General features: G+C 45.6%; 2 protein-coding genes across 2 annotated transcripts; one reads left to right on the forward strand and one right to left on the reverse strand.

The window, feature by feature from the left end:
• Window positions 1-283: 283 nt before the first annotated feature.
• TREMEDRAFT_30887 (uncharacterized protein) lies at window positions 284-7,259 on the forward strand (the record flags this gene model as incomplete). The annotated part of the gene is made up of 20 exons (XM_007004413.1): window positions 284-473; window positions 528-694; window positions 978-1,181; window positions 1,442-1,529; window positions 1,832-1,968; window positions 2,019-2,141; window positions 2,434-2,576; window positions 2,817-2,928; window positions 3,151-3,330; window positions 3,429-3,560; window positions 3,784-3,899; window positions 3,945-4,049; window positions 4,201-4,252; window positions 4,303-4,541; window positions 4,827-4,905; window positions 4,950-5,038; window positions 5,285-5,572; window positions 5,894-6,038; window positions 6,336-6,475; window positions 6,809-7,259. The coding sequence occupies 20 exons, from the start codon at window positions 284-286 to the stop codon at window positions 7,257-7,259; spliced, it is 3,180 nt and encodes a 1,059-aa protein (XP_007004475.1).
• Window positions 7,260-7,582: 323 nt separating this feature from the next.
• On the reverse strand, window positions 7,583-12,446 carry TREMEDRAFT_30400 (uncharacterized protein; the record flags this gene model as incomplete). Its single annotated transcript, XM_007004357.1, has 13 exons — window positions 7,583-8,169; window positions 8,266-9,583; window positions 9,651-9,779; window positions 9,822-9,929; window positions 10,022-10,132; window positions 10,175-10,405; window positions 10,517-10,702; window positions 10,769-10,843; window positions 10,907-11,118; window positions 11,221-11,320; window positions 11,365-11,525; window positions 11,592-11,774; window positions 11,828-12,446. 13 exons carry the CDS (start codon window positions 12,444-12,446, stop codon window positions 7,583-7,585), a joined length of 4,020 nt encoding a protein of 1,339 aa, XP_007004419.1.
• Between the last annotated feature and the right edge of the window lie 262 nt (window positions 12,447-12,708).

Consider the following 12,708-nt stretch of genomic DNA (forward strand, 5'->3'; position numbering starts at 1 on the left):
TCGGATTACTCGGGGGTGAAACGTAGGACGGCGAGTTATCGTTTACTTCGATATATCCTCGACAAGAATTCTTGGAACCAGATGCTTGCTATAGGTGTGGAATGGCCCATTATCAGGTCAGTTTATCACATCCCACCAATTTATCTTTAAGACGTGACTAACGATTAGAACCTTCACTCGAGATTCAAAAGCTATCAAAGAGAAAGAACAAGCTCTTCGTCTTCTTCGAGCCGTCATTGTCCTCCCTCCACCTGAGACTCACTCTATTCACCCAAATACGGAAATGACTGAAGCTCCAACTCATCCACATCTCCAAGAAGAACCTTCTACGGTATCTGAATCCCCCGACCTATCTGAGGTACTTGAGCAACGTGTGGCCTTGTCGGATGGTTTGATAAGGGCTATAGTCAGTGCTGCAGAGAATCCAGACGACCCATTACGAAACGTCTGCATTCAGACTTTGATAGAAATAGGTAAGTGAAAGTGATATAGCTTTATGATGGTGAGACATAGGCTGATTTGATTAGGAGTGTTCGATGTCAGACGTCTAGTCCGATCAGACGCATTGAGAACGTTATTATTGGTTTTCAAAGATGGTCCATGGGAATTAGGACCGTCAATAACGGGATTGTTGTTACATCTTGTCAATCAACCATCAACCAGAAAATACCTTATTCCTGGTGCTGACGTGGAGGTGAGTTCATTATTTTGTGTCCTCCTTCTTTCTCCCCACTTTCTATAATCCAAACTCTATCCCCGGCCACTTCCTTCTTTGGTCAAACCACATCTTTCTACATGCTCTACGATTCAGACATCCTCCTGTTGCTGAGCCCACCGTGACGAGCGTCATGGGATGCAAGGAATAGGTATCTCGCTCCGTGTGTGCATCTGTCAATTCAACCTTATAAACCCACTCTTCTCATCATCATCATCTACTCATCCAGTTCTGCAAAAATCGCATCCAAGCTAAAATACAGAGCGTCCTCGTTGGTTTAACAGAAGAATACGGTAAACCCGTATCACGTCAACCACTCCGTCAAACGGAAAAACTTCAAAGATGTATATCTGACGTTTCCATGTTATTGAGTTCATGGCAAGGATTATTAGTGTTGAGTATGGATGGATGTAGGGCTATCAAAAGTTTGATCAGTTCTTTACATGTTCCCAGTTCAGATGTTAAGGTGAGTAAATATTTCTCCTTCATCTCTAATTCATGGGTTTCTACTATTATCACCAGCCACTACATTTCCATTAAATCGTCTTTCACCCTTTGGTTTCAATCATCACATGATGTGTTTGTCACTTCACCTTTAAGCTTCTTCCTTACACCATATCTCTTCATGCCTTCCTCTAATCCACTTAATCATGGTGTTTCCACGCCTGCATCACATCTTCTTCATGTAGAAATTGAATGTGATGTTGAGAAATGTCTGAATTTCAGGATGCTTTCTTAAACCTTTTATATCAGGTTCTGAGGATCAAATCTCCGAATTGGAAAGATGCATTCCTGGAAGGAAAACGTCTGACAGGTGAGTGTTTTGTTACTTGACCTGTCCCCTTTTCCCATTCCTACTCTCTTCTTTCGCACCTTGCTCTTACTTCCCTGCTTGCTCTTCTTTCCCTCTTACTCTCTACTTTCTCCGCTTGCTCTCTCATTTCCTCTCGCCATTGCTACTGTTGTTTCGAGTCTAAGTATACCAATCCGCCCACATCCATTCTCTCTTCTTCCCCCGCAAGCTTTGTGACTTCTCTCTGTATCAAACCTCTCCTCACTCTTCTCTTCTTCTCCCCCCACTCGCTCTACTACTCAAATACACTCATTGACTCACAGTATACAACCGCACGCAAGAGGCAGCTTCACAATTACAAGATGATCCAGAAGAAGATGAACCTCGCCAAAACCTAAATCTGATCGATCATTATGTCGCTTTACTCCTTGCTACCTTTATCGAGGCAGGTCTCGTTGAAGTGAGTTTCACCTCTGATAAGTGATGAGAGACAGGACTGATCGGCAATAGTCTTTGATCGCTTTGATCGAGGAAGATATTGGAATGTTGAATAGGAAAGCGACGTTGTTATTGGGAGAGATATTGCAGATGGCAAATAGGATTTTACCTTTACAATTCGCTGCGAAGTTACAAGTCAGTGTGATGTCTTTTCAGTCTTTCTCCGGTCATTCTATTCTATACCGCCATATCTCAGTAGTTGCCTTGTTTTCTTCTCCTTCTACATTTCTCCCCACCCCCTCATACTTACTTCTCCTTCCTCCCTCTACTTTTCTGCCCTTTTGCACTTCCCTCTTTCATCCACCCTCATGTCTCTTCATCTACCCCAATCTCTTCGTGCACACTTGTTGATTACTCGGGAAGGTCGTTTTATAAATTCTAGGATACATTCTCGTCACCTGGTGTGGGACGAATACTGAAATGCTAGGCCCTACCTAGACTCTTCTCCGTCGCGGCAAACTTTTCGAATCCCACCGAAAGACACATGGCACTGAGTGCACTGTCCTCGATAGACTCTTTGAATAGGAATCAGAGCAAGACTAGTAAAGCTCAGTCGAGAGATCGAGTTGGGTGAGTGGCAGAGCCTCCCAAGATCCTATACGTATACTTTCTCTCTTCCATCTCCATGGCCGTTCGGGACACGCTAGAGTGACTGGGACAGATACATTGGCCGAAGATCTCATAGCCCCCGCCGCTCTTTCGCCCGGTGATTGATGACGATGCATATGGTCATCTGAAGAGTCGGCAGTCAAGGTCATAACATAGCCTTACGACTTAGTGTGGAGATGCGAGTCTGACGTCTAGATCAAGCAATATACAAGACTCTTTGCAAAGGGGTCAGAGACAGGTTCAGCAGGTGAAATTGAGGCTGGGATTGCAGATCGACGATAAGCAGTTTCAGCAGATGATCAATGATTCCGGGGTGAGTGATTTTGAGACTACCTCAGGCGTTTCACAATGACTGAGGCCACGCCTTTCATTCTGCCAGTTTGAGTGCCTCCCTGATAGACGAACTTTCTTCATGTCATGACTTAAATTACACTACACTTTGACAGCTCCGGGACCCATCACAAAATCTCGTTTTCCAACATCTCCTATAACATGACTCTTAGTGCACAAAGGAAGGCCGGTTACTGACATCAAGGTCTTACTGGGTCGTGATCACACAAAGTGGAACTACGACGTCATCCTCGACCTGGTACAAGGACCTTTACTGAATCCCAAACGATTGGACGAGGCGATAAAAGCCACGAAAATCTTGCGCAGGCTATTCTCTTTTTACCACCCGTACAACAACCGATTTTCAGCCATCAAAAGGACCCGAGTGAGTGTTTTCCTGACTGCTATGACTGGACCACTTTGTGGCACGCGAGTGATGTTCGGATTAGCGATGTGGGTATAGGGACAGAAGATTGATCTCAGCCGAATCATAAATGGGTCCGTCTTGGTTGTGCTCTATTATCGACCATGCTCGCTAGTCCAGAGGGGATACGGTTCATAGCGGAAGACAAATTACTGCGACAGATCGGTGAATGTTTTGGAGAGTTGGATCATGTGAGTTTGGTTCATCTTCTCTGTGACAATTACATCTAGCGTCGTCCGCACATACTCTAATGCTACACTCCTCCAATGTTTTTCCCCCGGGGTGTCATCCTCCCAGCATGTGCCCCGTTCACTTTTCACTTGTGTGTCTTTATGTTGATAGAATGACCTTTCACATGACAAAAAGACGACAATGAGTGTCCCCGTAAAGGTTGAAGACCTGGCTGACAACAAGTACGTGGGCAAGCCTAGCACCCAACCCATCTTTGCGCGGGACCGATTGACAACTACCTTGACATACGGCTATTTTGAAATGATAGGGACGTTGAGCAAACATGCCGAGGGTATGAAGTGAATCCACTGCCCTCATGGCCGACTGAGCTGAGCTGACTGCAGACTCATGGAGAGGTTCAGATTCTTTACGTGTTTCTACCATTTATCCGAACAACGGAGTAGGGATGATATCATACGAATCATTATTGAATGTTTCGACTATTCCATGTGAGTTCTTCCCTTTGATCTCCTCCTGCCAGGATCTTTCCACATTCCAATCATGCAATCACACATATACCATTGGTGTTTGATCCGTCAATCCCGAAGTAAGCTCAGCTACGTGACAAAATTGTCGTGCGATAACCCCGCTCACGTACAGCGACGCCCATCCCCGTATAGTTCTCTCCAAAGCTCTCACCTCTTCGTATATGGTGAGTGACGTCTATATCAAACTTAGGGTAGACAAGAAGTGATACTGTAGGAAACTCGACTATTCGCAACTCACCATCTTGGCAGACTGATGCATGAAGAATCTGGATTGGTTGATTGGGCACTGCAACTTATGATTACTCAGCTGTACGACACTAGTATGCAAGTTTGTGAGGTGGCCGTGATGTATCTTGAAGATATGTGTACGGATACAGAGTGTCTGGAAAAAGTAGTACAGCTCCGTCCTACTTTGGAACATTTGGGAGATGTGGGACATCCACTGTTCATGAGGTGAGCGATCGTCTTGTTGACTCTTTACCACTTCCACCTCCACTCCCCATTTTCAACCTCCTCCCCTCACCCTTCCTTCCATCAATCGACCTTCTTCATATGCCTTATGAAATCTTGCCAGTTACTCCTTCTGCTATCCTTCATCGTGTCATCACTCTTTCAGCTCAAAAGACCGTGGAGAGGTCGTGATCGGAAAGTATCACTCAAAATGGCTGTGTACATGCTGGGTTCTCATAACTAGGAAGATACTGCTCAGGGTGTGATTTTGGAGATCCTGATAAACAGGTTCGTATCCACTTCCGTCGGCTTCAAATACCTTCACTCGACTGGATACATTGACCGGGAGCTCGAGCATTGGATGACGGTGAGACTATTTGTTATTTTTCAGTGTAGACTCTGACATGGTAGGAACGGAACTTGTTGTATGTTGTCGAAACGGAGACATGGGTTTCAAAGACTCTTCGACCTTTTACGAGTGATACCATCCAAGATTACTGGTGTGTCTTCCTTCTCCCGCGCCTCCCCACGCCTGACCGTTTACCTCGTCTGTCGCTTTCTTCATCCCAGATTGGTCCATTCACTTCCCAGAATGTAAATCCTAAATAGTCCTCATCAACCCCAGAAGACCCATACTCTACTCGTCTGACTTGAAAACTACATATTCCACTCACACATTTCAAAGTCACGCGTGTCTTCTCTGTGACCACACCGCCTGATGGCTTGGATACGTAACTGACTAGAAGGGAATACGAAGGTATCGCCCCTACGCATTTCCTCGGTGAACTCACCAAAACCTCCGAAGGTTGTCAATGGTTGAAAGAAAGAGGTATCGTCTCTGATTTCTGTGAAACCATCCGTGTGCAAGGTATGGAAACGGAAGATACGAAAGTATTGACAAATGTTAAATGTGTTCTTTGGGCTTTGGGTAATATCGGGTCTACGATAGGGGGATTACCATTTTTGGAAGATGAGGAAATCATCGATGGGATTATCGAAATTGCTGAACAATCGACTGTGCTCACTATGCGAGGGTAAGTCTTGTACACTTTTCCCTCCTCCTTCTTACACAGTTGAACATTTCTCTGTCACATATCTCGCCATCTTTTCAGCTCTTTTTCTTTTCACTTCGCCTCATTCCTGTTACCTATCCTTTCCCGACCCACCTCCTCTCTTCCCTGTCCTGCTTGACTCCCTCACGCCATCGCTTCGCTTTCTTCTCCCACTTCTCTACCCCCGTCTTATCAAGGGGCCTTTCCACGGCTCGGCATATGAATATGACATTGGTCTCCATGGTGAATCTGGTAAAACTGGGTTTTACTCTGGCCACATCATACGTGTAAGCTCACCACCAGAGTGGCATTCTTCGTCATTGGTTTAATCTCTTCTACTCGCATAGGCGCCGAACTTCTGGAAGAATACGGCTGGGTGTCTACCCGGACATCATTAGGTTTGACTACGGGGTTATGTTTGCCTAATGATCTGAGCAGGTTTGCATATGTGAGTTTGGTCTTCAACTCTGTTGAAAGGCTTGCCATCGCATAACCAACGTGCATTTCTCAATCCCGTCTCTTAAGTGTACCTCTCAACTCTGACTTCGAAAACCTATCTTCGGACCGGACTGTCAAACCGGATTTTTATTTCAGTTTTGATCATCCATTCCGAATCCAAACTATCACTCATGATACACAATATCGATTACCCTGACTAGACTTTCAATCCCGACCATTTCTCTATTTTGCTTTTGGTGATGATTTTCCGATCGATGGTTATGATGAATCAAGCCTGACAAAACAGGTTGAACCGTGGCAACGAATCCAAATTCCAGTCGTACCGCCAAAACTCCCAAAGCTTCCAGCGGAGAACGAGATCATGTCAGCCATTGCGAATTTGAGCAATTACGTCCTTGCTGCTGGAGCGATGAATAATCTTAAACGGTGTGTGATTCTTTCTCGTGATTTCCCTCTTCGCCTGTCTATTCTCATAGCGTCTTGTCATCCTCCCTCTTTATTCTTCCGTCCGTGTCGAATCCCATCGTATTTCCCCTGACTCAAGCTTTTTGATCCCCGTGACCAAAGGTTCACTTCCTCCACTTGAGTTTTAACCCCCTTGACTCAAGTCATTGCACTTACCCAAGACCCATTCTCCCTGGGTCTAAAGTGAACACTATTTGTGGTTGGTGAAAAGGCAAATATCCACCGATGAGATTCTGCATTAGTGAAAGGAAGACCAGGATAGGAGTTGAAGGAATTCAAGTACTGACGAAACAGAATCCGTACTCGTCAACCCCGACATTTCTCTTCTCTCCCTCTCTTCCATCGCGCTTTACATATCATATCTCATAATCATTATCAAGCCCCTGTCCGTAAATTCGTACTTGATCTATTCGACATATCACTCACTCCCGAAACCTTGACAGCATTACGTCGATTAGAGATGAATGATCATCAAGACCGTACGAACACCCAACCATCCATTTCTGACACTCATGATCTCCCCATGGAGAAGGGACATCCCGGGACAGATCTCGAGGACGGGAGACAGGTGTCACTGTACATGAATGAAGAAGAAGTCAAAGAACATAGACGGAAGAGATCAACGTCTAGTCCCGGTCCAGGGACTGTTCATACGAAAGGTTTCATCATGGATGATATGATAGAGAATAAGCAACGAATGAGGGGGATGACAATGGATACAAGGAGGGACGAAAGTGTGAGATGAGATCATGATCATGATCATGATTATGATTATGATTATGATTACGATATATATGCATAGATCCACAAAGCAAAGTGTAGACGTGATGGTGTATAGAAGATGAGAGCAAGTTTACATGTAGGAAAGAGCATCACTATGAGTTTGAGTTTGAGCTGCGGGTCAGGGCAATTCATTTATATGTACAGTAACGAAAATCTGAGCTTTTATTCTTCCCACCACATACCACATACCCTTTGTCAACTTGACCCTAGGAATATGAACTGCTTTGAAACACCTATAATAACATGCGACTGATACGGATACGATAGATATATCTATACTATGCGTTACTTTGTCGGATGTTGAAATTCAGATAACGAGGTAGATAGAGATCGAGGGATAAAAGTGGGATTGGAACCATAAAGAGAGAGAGAAAACACCAAAAAGAAGAAGGGAAAACACCAGAAAAAAAGAAGGGAAAAAGAAGAGAAAAAAAACTCACTGTCATATTCAATCTCTTCATCATCAACCACAAAACTACCTAAAACATATTCATTCTCACTTTGTCTCTCATCATCACTACTCAACAAAACTGGTTTTCTAGCTTTTTCCAAAAACTTGATTCTTTCAGTTCTACCATCCCTAACGAATTCCAATCCATGTTCAGGTGCTTGAGTACCTAATCCGGCTATATAAACAGCAGTTTGATTATACCCTTTTGGTGCTTGAGTAGGTTGGAAATCTTTTCCAGCGAACAGACGATCGGATTCATCTTCACTAGGTTCTGTAGGTTCATCTGAAGAAGCTTTAGAAGAATCTGATACTCCTACGTCTAAATCTAGAAATTCAGCTAGTTGTTCAGGTGGAACTTTATCTTTTCTTTTTCTTTTTCTTCTTCTTTCTTCTGTATTTCTTACCCTTCCTCTTCCTCTTCCTCGAGTTTGGACTAATGTATGAGATGAAGATTGTCCCACTGAATCTTCTTCGACTTCTTCATTATCCGTACGATTTATTTTACCTCTCCCTGGACCTGAAACTGCGGTTCGTTGACCTCTTCCACGACCTCGTGATCGGGCAGAAGAGATACCTCTACTTGTTCTTACACCACGAGACCTGACTGGAATATCAGGTGAAAGTTCAGGACTGGGAAGTGGTAAAGGAGATGAAATCTCGTATTTCCTTTTCATCACCATGGGAGAATCATCAGGCGAAGGAAGTTCCGAACTTGTAGGTAAATTCCTCTTCATTAATTTTCCCTTTCCCTTCATTTCTGGAGAAAATTGAAAAGGACTAGACTTTATCGGGATTGGCGGAGGAGGCATAGCGTCTCTTGATGTCGAATGGGATAAAGGTGGTTTACGCAACAAGTTCGAAGCGGGTGTGAACCCAGATTTATCACTGAATGAAGGGGTGGTGTTGATGTCAAGTTTGGGAGGTGAAGAATTCAGATCGTCAAAGGAAAGATCAACCGGGTCTAATTGTGAGAAACCAGCTGCTGCAGCTGTCCGAGGGGTCAACCTCGATCCTCCGTGAACCAAAGAATCTTGGTCTCGTAAGTCGACATCTTGGTCTTTGGTAGAAGGTGAGACATCGTCCATTTCAATGGACTGTGACGAAGAAGGTGAAACGGGAGATGGGGTCCGACTTTGACGACGGACAGGACCTAAAGTAGCAAAGAAATCCAATGCGGCCTTGGTGGAAGCTTCAATCACTTTATTCTTCCTTTCTTCCTCTGCTGCTTGTTTTGCTTGACGCTTTTTAGCCAGTTTGACTTCTTCAGAATCACTTTCCTCATCTTCCTTCTTCTTGGTGGATTTGTCATTGATATTTGATTTCCTCTTTCCTCCCGCAGATTTGGCAGATACCATTGAAGTGTTCACTTCAACCGACTCGTCCTCACTTTCTGACAAAACCCGTTGAAATGGTTTCCCCTTTCGTTTCTTCGCTCCATTCTCTTTCAAAAGCTGTGCGACCGACTTAAACCCATCATAAGCTTCTTCAGGCACTTCATGACCTCTTCTTTTCTTCTTGGCGGGTTTTTCTCCGTCGTCTTCCAACGACCTTGTGGTAGTGTTCGAAGCCGACGGGAGGGGACGTTTAGACTTTTGATCCGCCGGATCCCAAGGATCGACAGGCATTTCTTGTTCAACACATTGAGGAAATTTGCCTCGAGGTAACAATGATTCGACATCCTCAAATAATTCAAGATTACGGGAATGGAGAATCTCTTCTTGGATCTCGCGATGCGTTTGTTGAGCGCTGTCCCAATTGGCATCCTCACGGTTTTCCGACATGAGAACATGCACCCGACCATCACGTTTTCGACCTGTTCGGCCAACTCTTTGTAGCTGAGAATCAGCTTTGCCCTCAAAACATTCAAGCTGATCACGTGCAAACAGGAAGACCATGACTGACCAATTTGATACTCTGCTTCGGCATATCATAAATGACGACAAAGTCCACTTCACCAATATCTAGACCTTCCTCACCGATGGAGGTTGAGACGAGAATATTGTATTTTCCTTCTTTGAAATCTGCTATTGTCTGCTCTGTCAGTCACGACTTGAAAGACTACAATAAATGTACCCGTTTCTGCTCTTTCTGGTTGAATCCCTTGTCGTGGTCTTGTTTTCCTTGGGATTGCCCGACAAACTTTGTCGCCTTGAGTAGCTCCGGGTGCTGGTTCAGCGCGTCCTGACCGTTAGACCACCAGATCGCAAACGGCGCCCTTCCTCAGTCCCTTCGTCCTCCACTGACTCAAGTGAGAACAGAGAAGACCGACTCACTACGACTTCTAGCACACACTCCCGAAAAGAACAAAACACCATGGCCCGTGTGTCGTTCGCCGTCCCATGATTCTTCGCATCTTCGGCAGCCGCAGTGAAGTGCTCCAACAACTGATTTTCAGTGAGAATGGAAGTAACATTGTGAGAGCCTACCAGTTCGAGCGTCTTGGCCATTTTTGGATGCCGATCAGCCTTTGTCCGCCCTCCCTTGCCTATCCTGATACAATTGATCTCGATCTCCACGTCCCGGAGTAATCTCTGAAACTCGATGTTGTTTCTCAATGCCCCGGCGCCACCTTTGGTCCCGACTTTCTTTCCTTCCGCGTTAGAACCGCCAGAGAGTTCCACTAAAACAGTATGAAACATTCCCAGTGAGAATTCCAACTGGAGCGTCAGCTTCTTGCTTGATCGATACATTGATTGACTTGGTGCGGATGACAGAGGAGAGATTACTAGAGTGAGGCGAGGTCTCAAGCGGAGAAAGGTTGCACTCACGAGATGCCCCATAGCACGCGCCATCCTCTCGAGTTGATTGAGGCTCCCGTAACACCACTTCAAGCCAGAATCCCTATTTCGAGCTATTTCCATACGCTTGGCGGTGAGTCGGAACGGACGAAGTCGCTTGATGTCAAGATCACGATCGGTAAGAACTCCCTTCTCGATAAGTTTCGTGACGTAGGGCTGATGATCAGCATCCAGCCGTTTGCGATTTGGAATGGATTCGTGCTCAGAGGAATAAAGACGGACCTTCATAAGAGCTGCCCAACGATCCCGAAAGTCCTCGATGATGGGAGTCATCTTGACGAGATGCTTTTCCGTTTTCTATAATTCAGCTGACGACCTTCGCATGCCGCCACTGATGTGTTCACAGGAGATGAAACTCACCTTCTCATTCATGTATTTTCTGATTTCCGGAGCCTCCGCTTCTCTGATTTCGATCCTACTTATATGCAACGCATCGACCACCGCCTGCACACGCTCTACATCGGCACCAGGCGTGGCTGTGAGGGCAAGCACTCGGAAGTAGGGATGGTGAGCAGTGAGATAAGCAAGTATGGTGGTATATGCGTAGGAGCCTGAAGCTTTGTGTGCTTCGTCTGACTTCATCAGCGCGCAGTCGAATGGTATTCCTACTCTGACGGCGTTGCGGATCTCTCAGAAAGGGGAGGGAGACATTATAGAAACAAGGAGTAACACACCAAATACAGCAAGCACAATATCCCTTGGATCAACAGCTCCCCTTTTGAGATCATTGTCCAAAGTTTGAGGTGTGCAATAAAACACCCTCCTCTCTTCCCACTATCTCGTCAGCCACGTTAATTGCTCGAAAAGCAGAATCTCACCATTCTCGTCCGTTCCTTCGCACTGACACTTTGACCCGTCATGACAGCAGCGTCTTTACTAGGTATACCGCATGTCATTTGACATGCTTCAATTTGTTGATTGACCAAAGGTTTTGTCGGGGCTAAAAAGACGATCTTGCCAGTGGGAAACCATCTGTAAACTATCGGGATTAGTACAGTGAATGGAATAACAGGGATTATAATTGAGTGATGTTGGTGAGACTCACAATTCAGCATGACCACACCAGCAACAAATGTCTTTCCCAGTCCTGTGGGGAGGGCAACAAGACAATTGTCCATGAAACAAGCTTGTACAATGTCGAATTGATAGTCTCTCTTTGGTCGATTGGTGGGATAAATGTATGTCCCTATAGAAGCAGGATTAGGAAGATGACGTTGAGGCTCGTATGCTTTATCTTCAGACATGAGCTCACTTGAACAGGAAGCGTTACTGAGAGCTCACTGGGGTCGACCAATGGTTTCGGACCAGGTACTAAAGGTTCCCAATCTTCTTCTTCTTCACTCTCTCCTGCTTCATCCTCAAACAACCCTCTTGCTACAGCTTTTCCCTTTCCTTTCATTCTGGATGCAGCACCTATTCTGCGTCCACTCGCTGCGAACTCGGTGCGATCCCAGCGCTTGCCTTTGGTCGCCTGGTTTTCCCGTCGGAAGTTCAGGTGAGTCTGGAAGAAAGAAGAGCCGTTACCACTGGACGTCCTGTTCATACCCAAACGTGAAGATGGGATGACAGTAGGCATCGTAGTCCGTTGTTGCGATCTTGACGTTAGAGAGTCTATGGCCATGAGCGATTCGGTAGGTATAGGAAGATCACCATAGTCATCGCTTGACGGCTGAGCGGGTAGTCGTTGACGGGAGGGACCGGCGGAGGACGAAGCTGAAGGGGCCGAGATAGATCTCAAGGGTGGTTTGTAAGATGGACCATTTCTGACCGGGAGTGGTCGAGTGGGGATAGTGGGTTTGGCGGAAGTGGATTGTGAGATTGCGTGGGCTGTGATGGAATCGACTTGTTGGAGGAACGAGTCGTCGAGGAGGAAGGAATCGTCAAATTCATCGTCGGACATGATCGTGGCTGTATCAACATGAGAGAAGAGGTGATAGAAAGGGTCATAAAGAGAATAGCAAGTAGTAGTAGAGCATCAAGAAGGAGCTACGAGTAGGAGGCATGAAAGAAGAGAAAGCAAGAAAGCAGCGGTAAGCGGCGAAAAGTAAAGTCAACCGAATACGCGTCACTCTTTCGGTTTTCAAAGAAAACTCAGTGGAGGTGGTGAGTTTTCTCAGAAAAACTGATCATCCCCTAAATCTCCGGGCAGATCCGGTTGATCG

Source organism: Tremella mesenterica, assembly GCF_000271645.1.
Source record: "Tremella mesenterica DSM 1558 unplaced genomic scaffold TREMEscaffold_5, whole genome shotgun sequence".
NCBI lineage: Eukaryota > Fungi > Basidiomycota > Tremellomycetes > Tremellales > Tremellaceae > Tremella > Tremella mesenterica.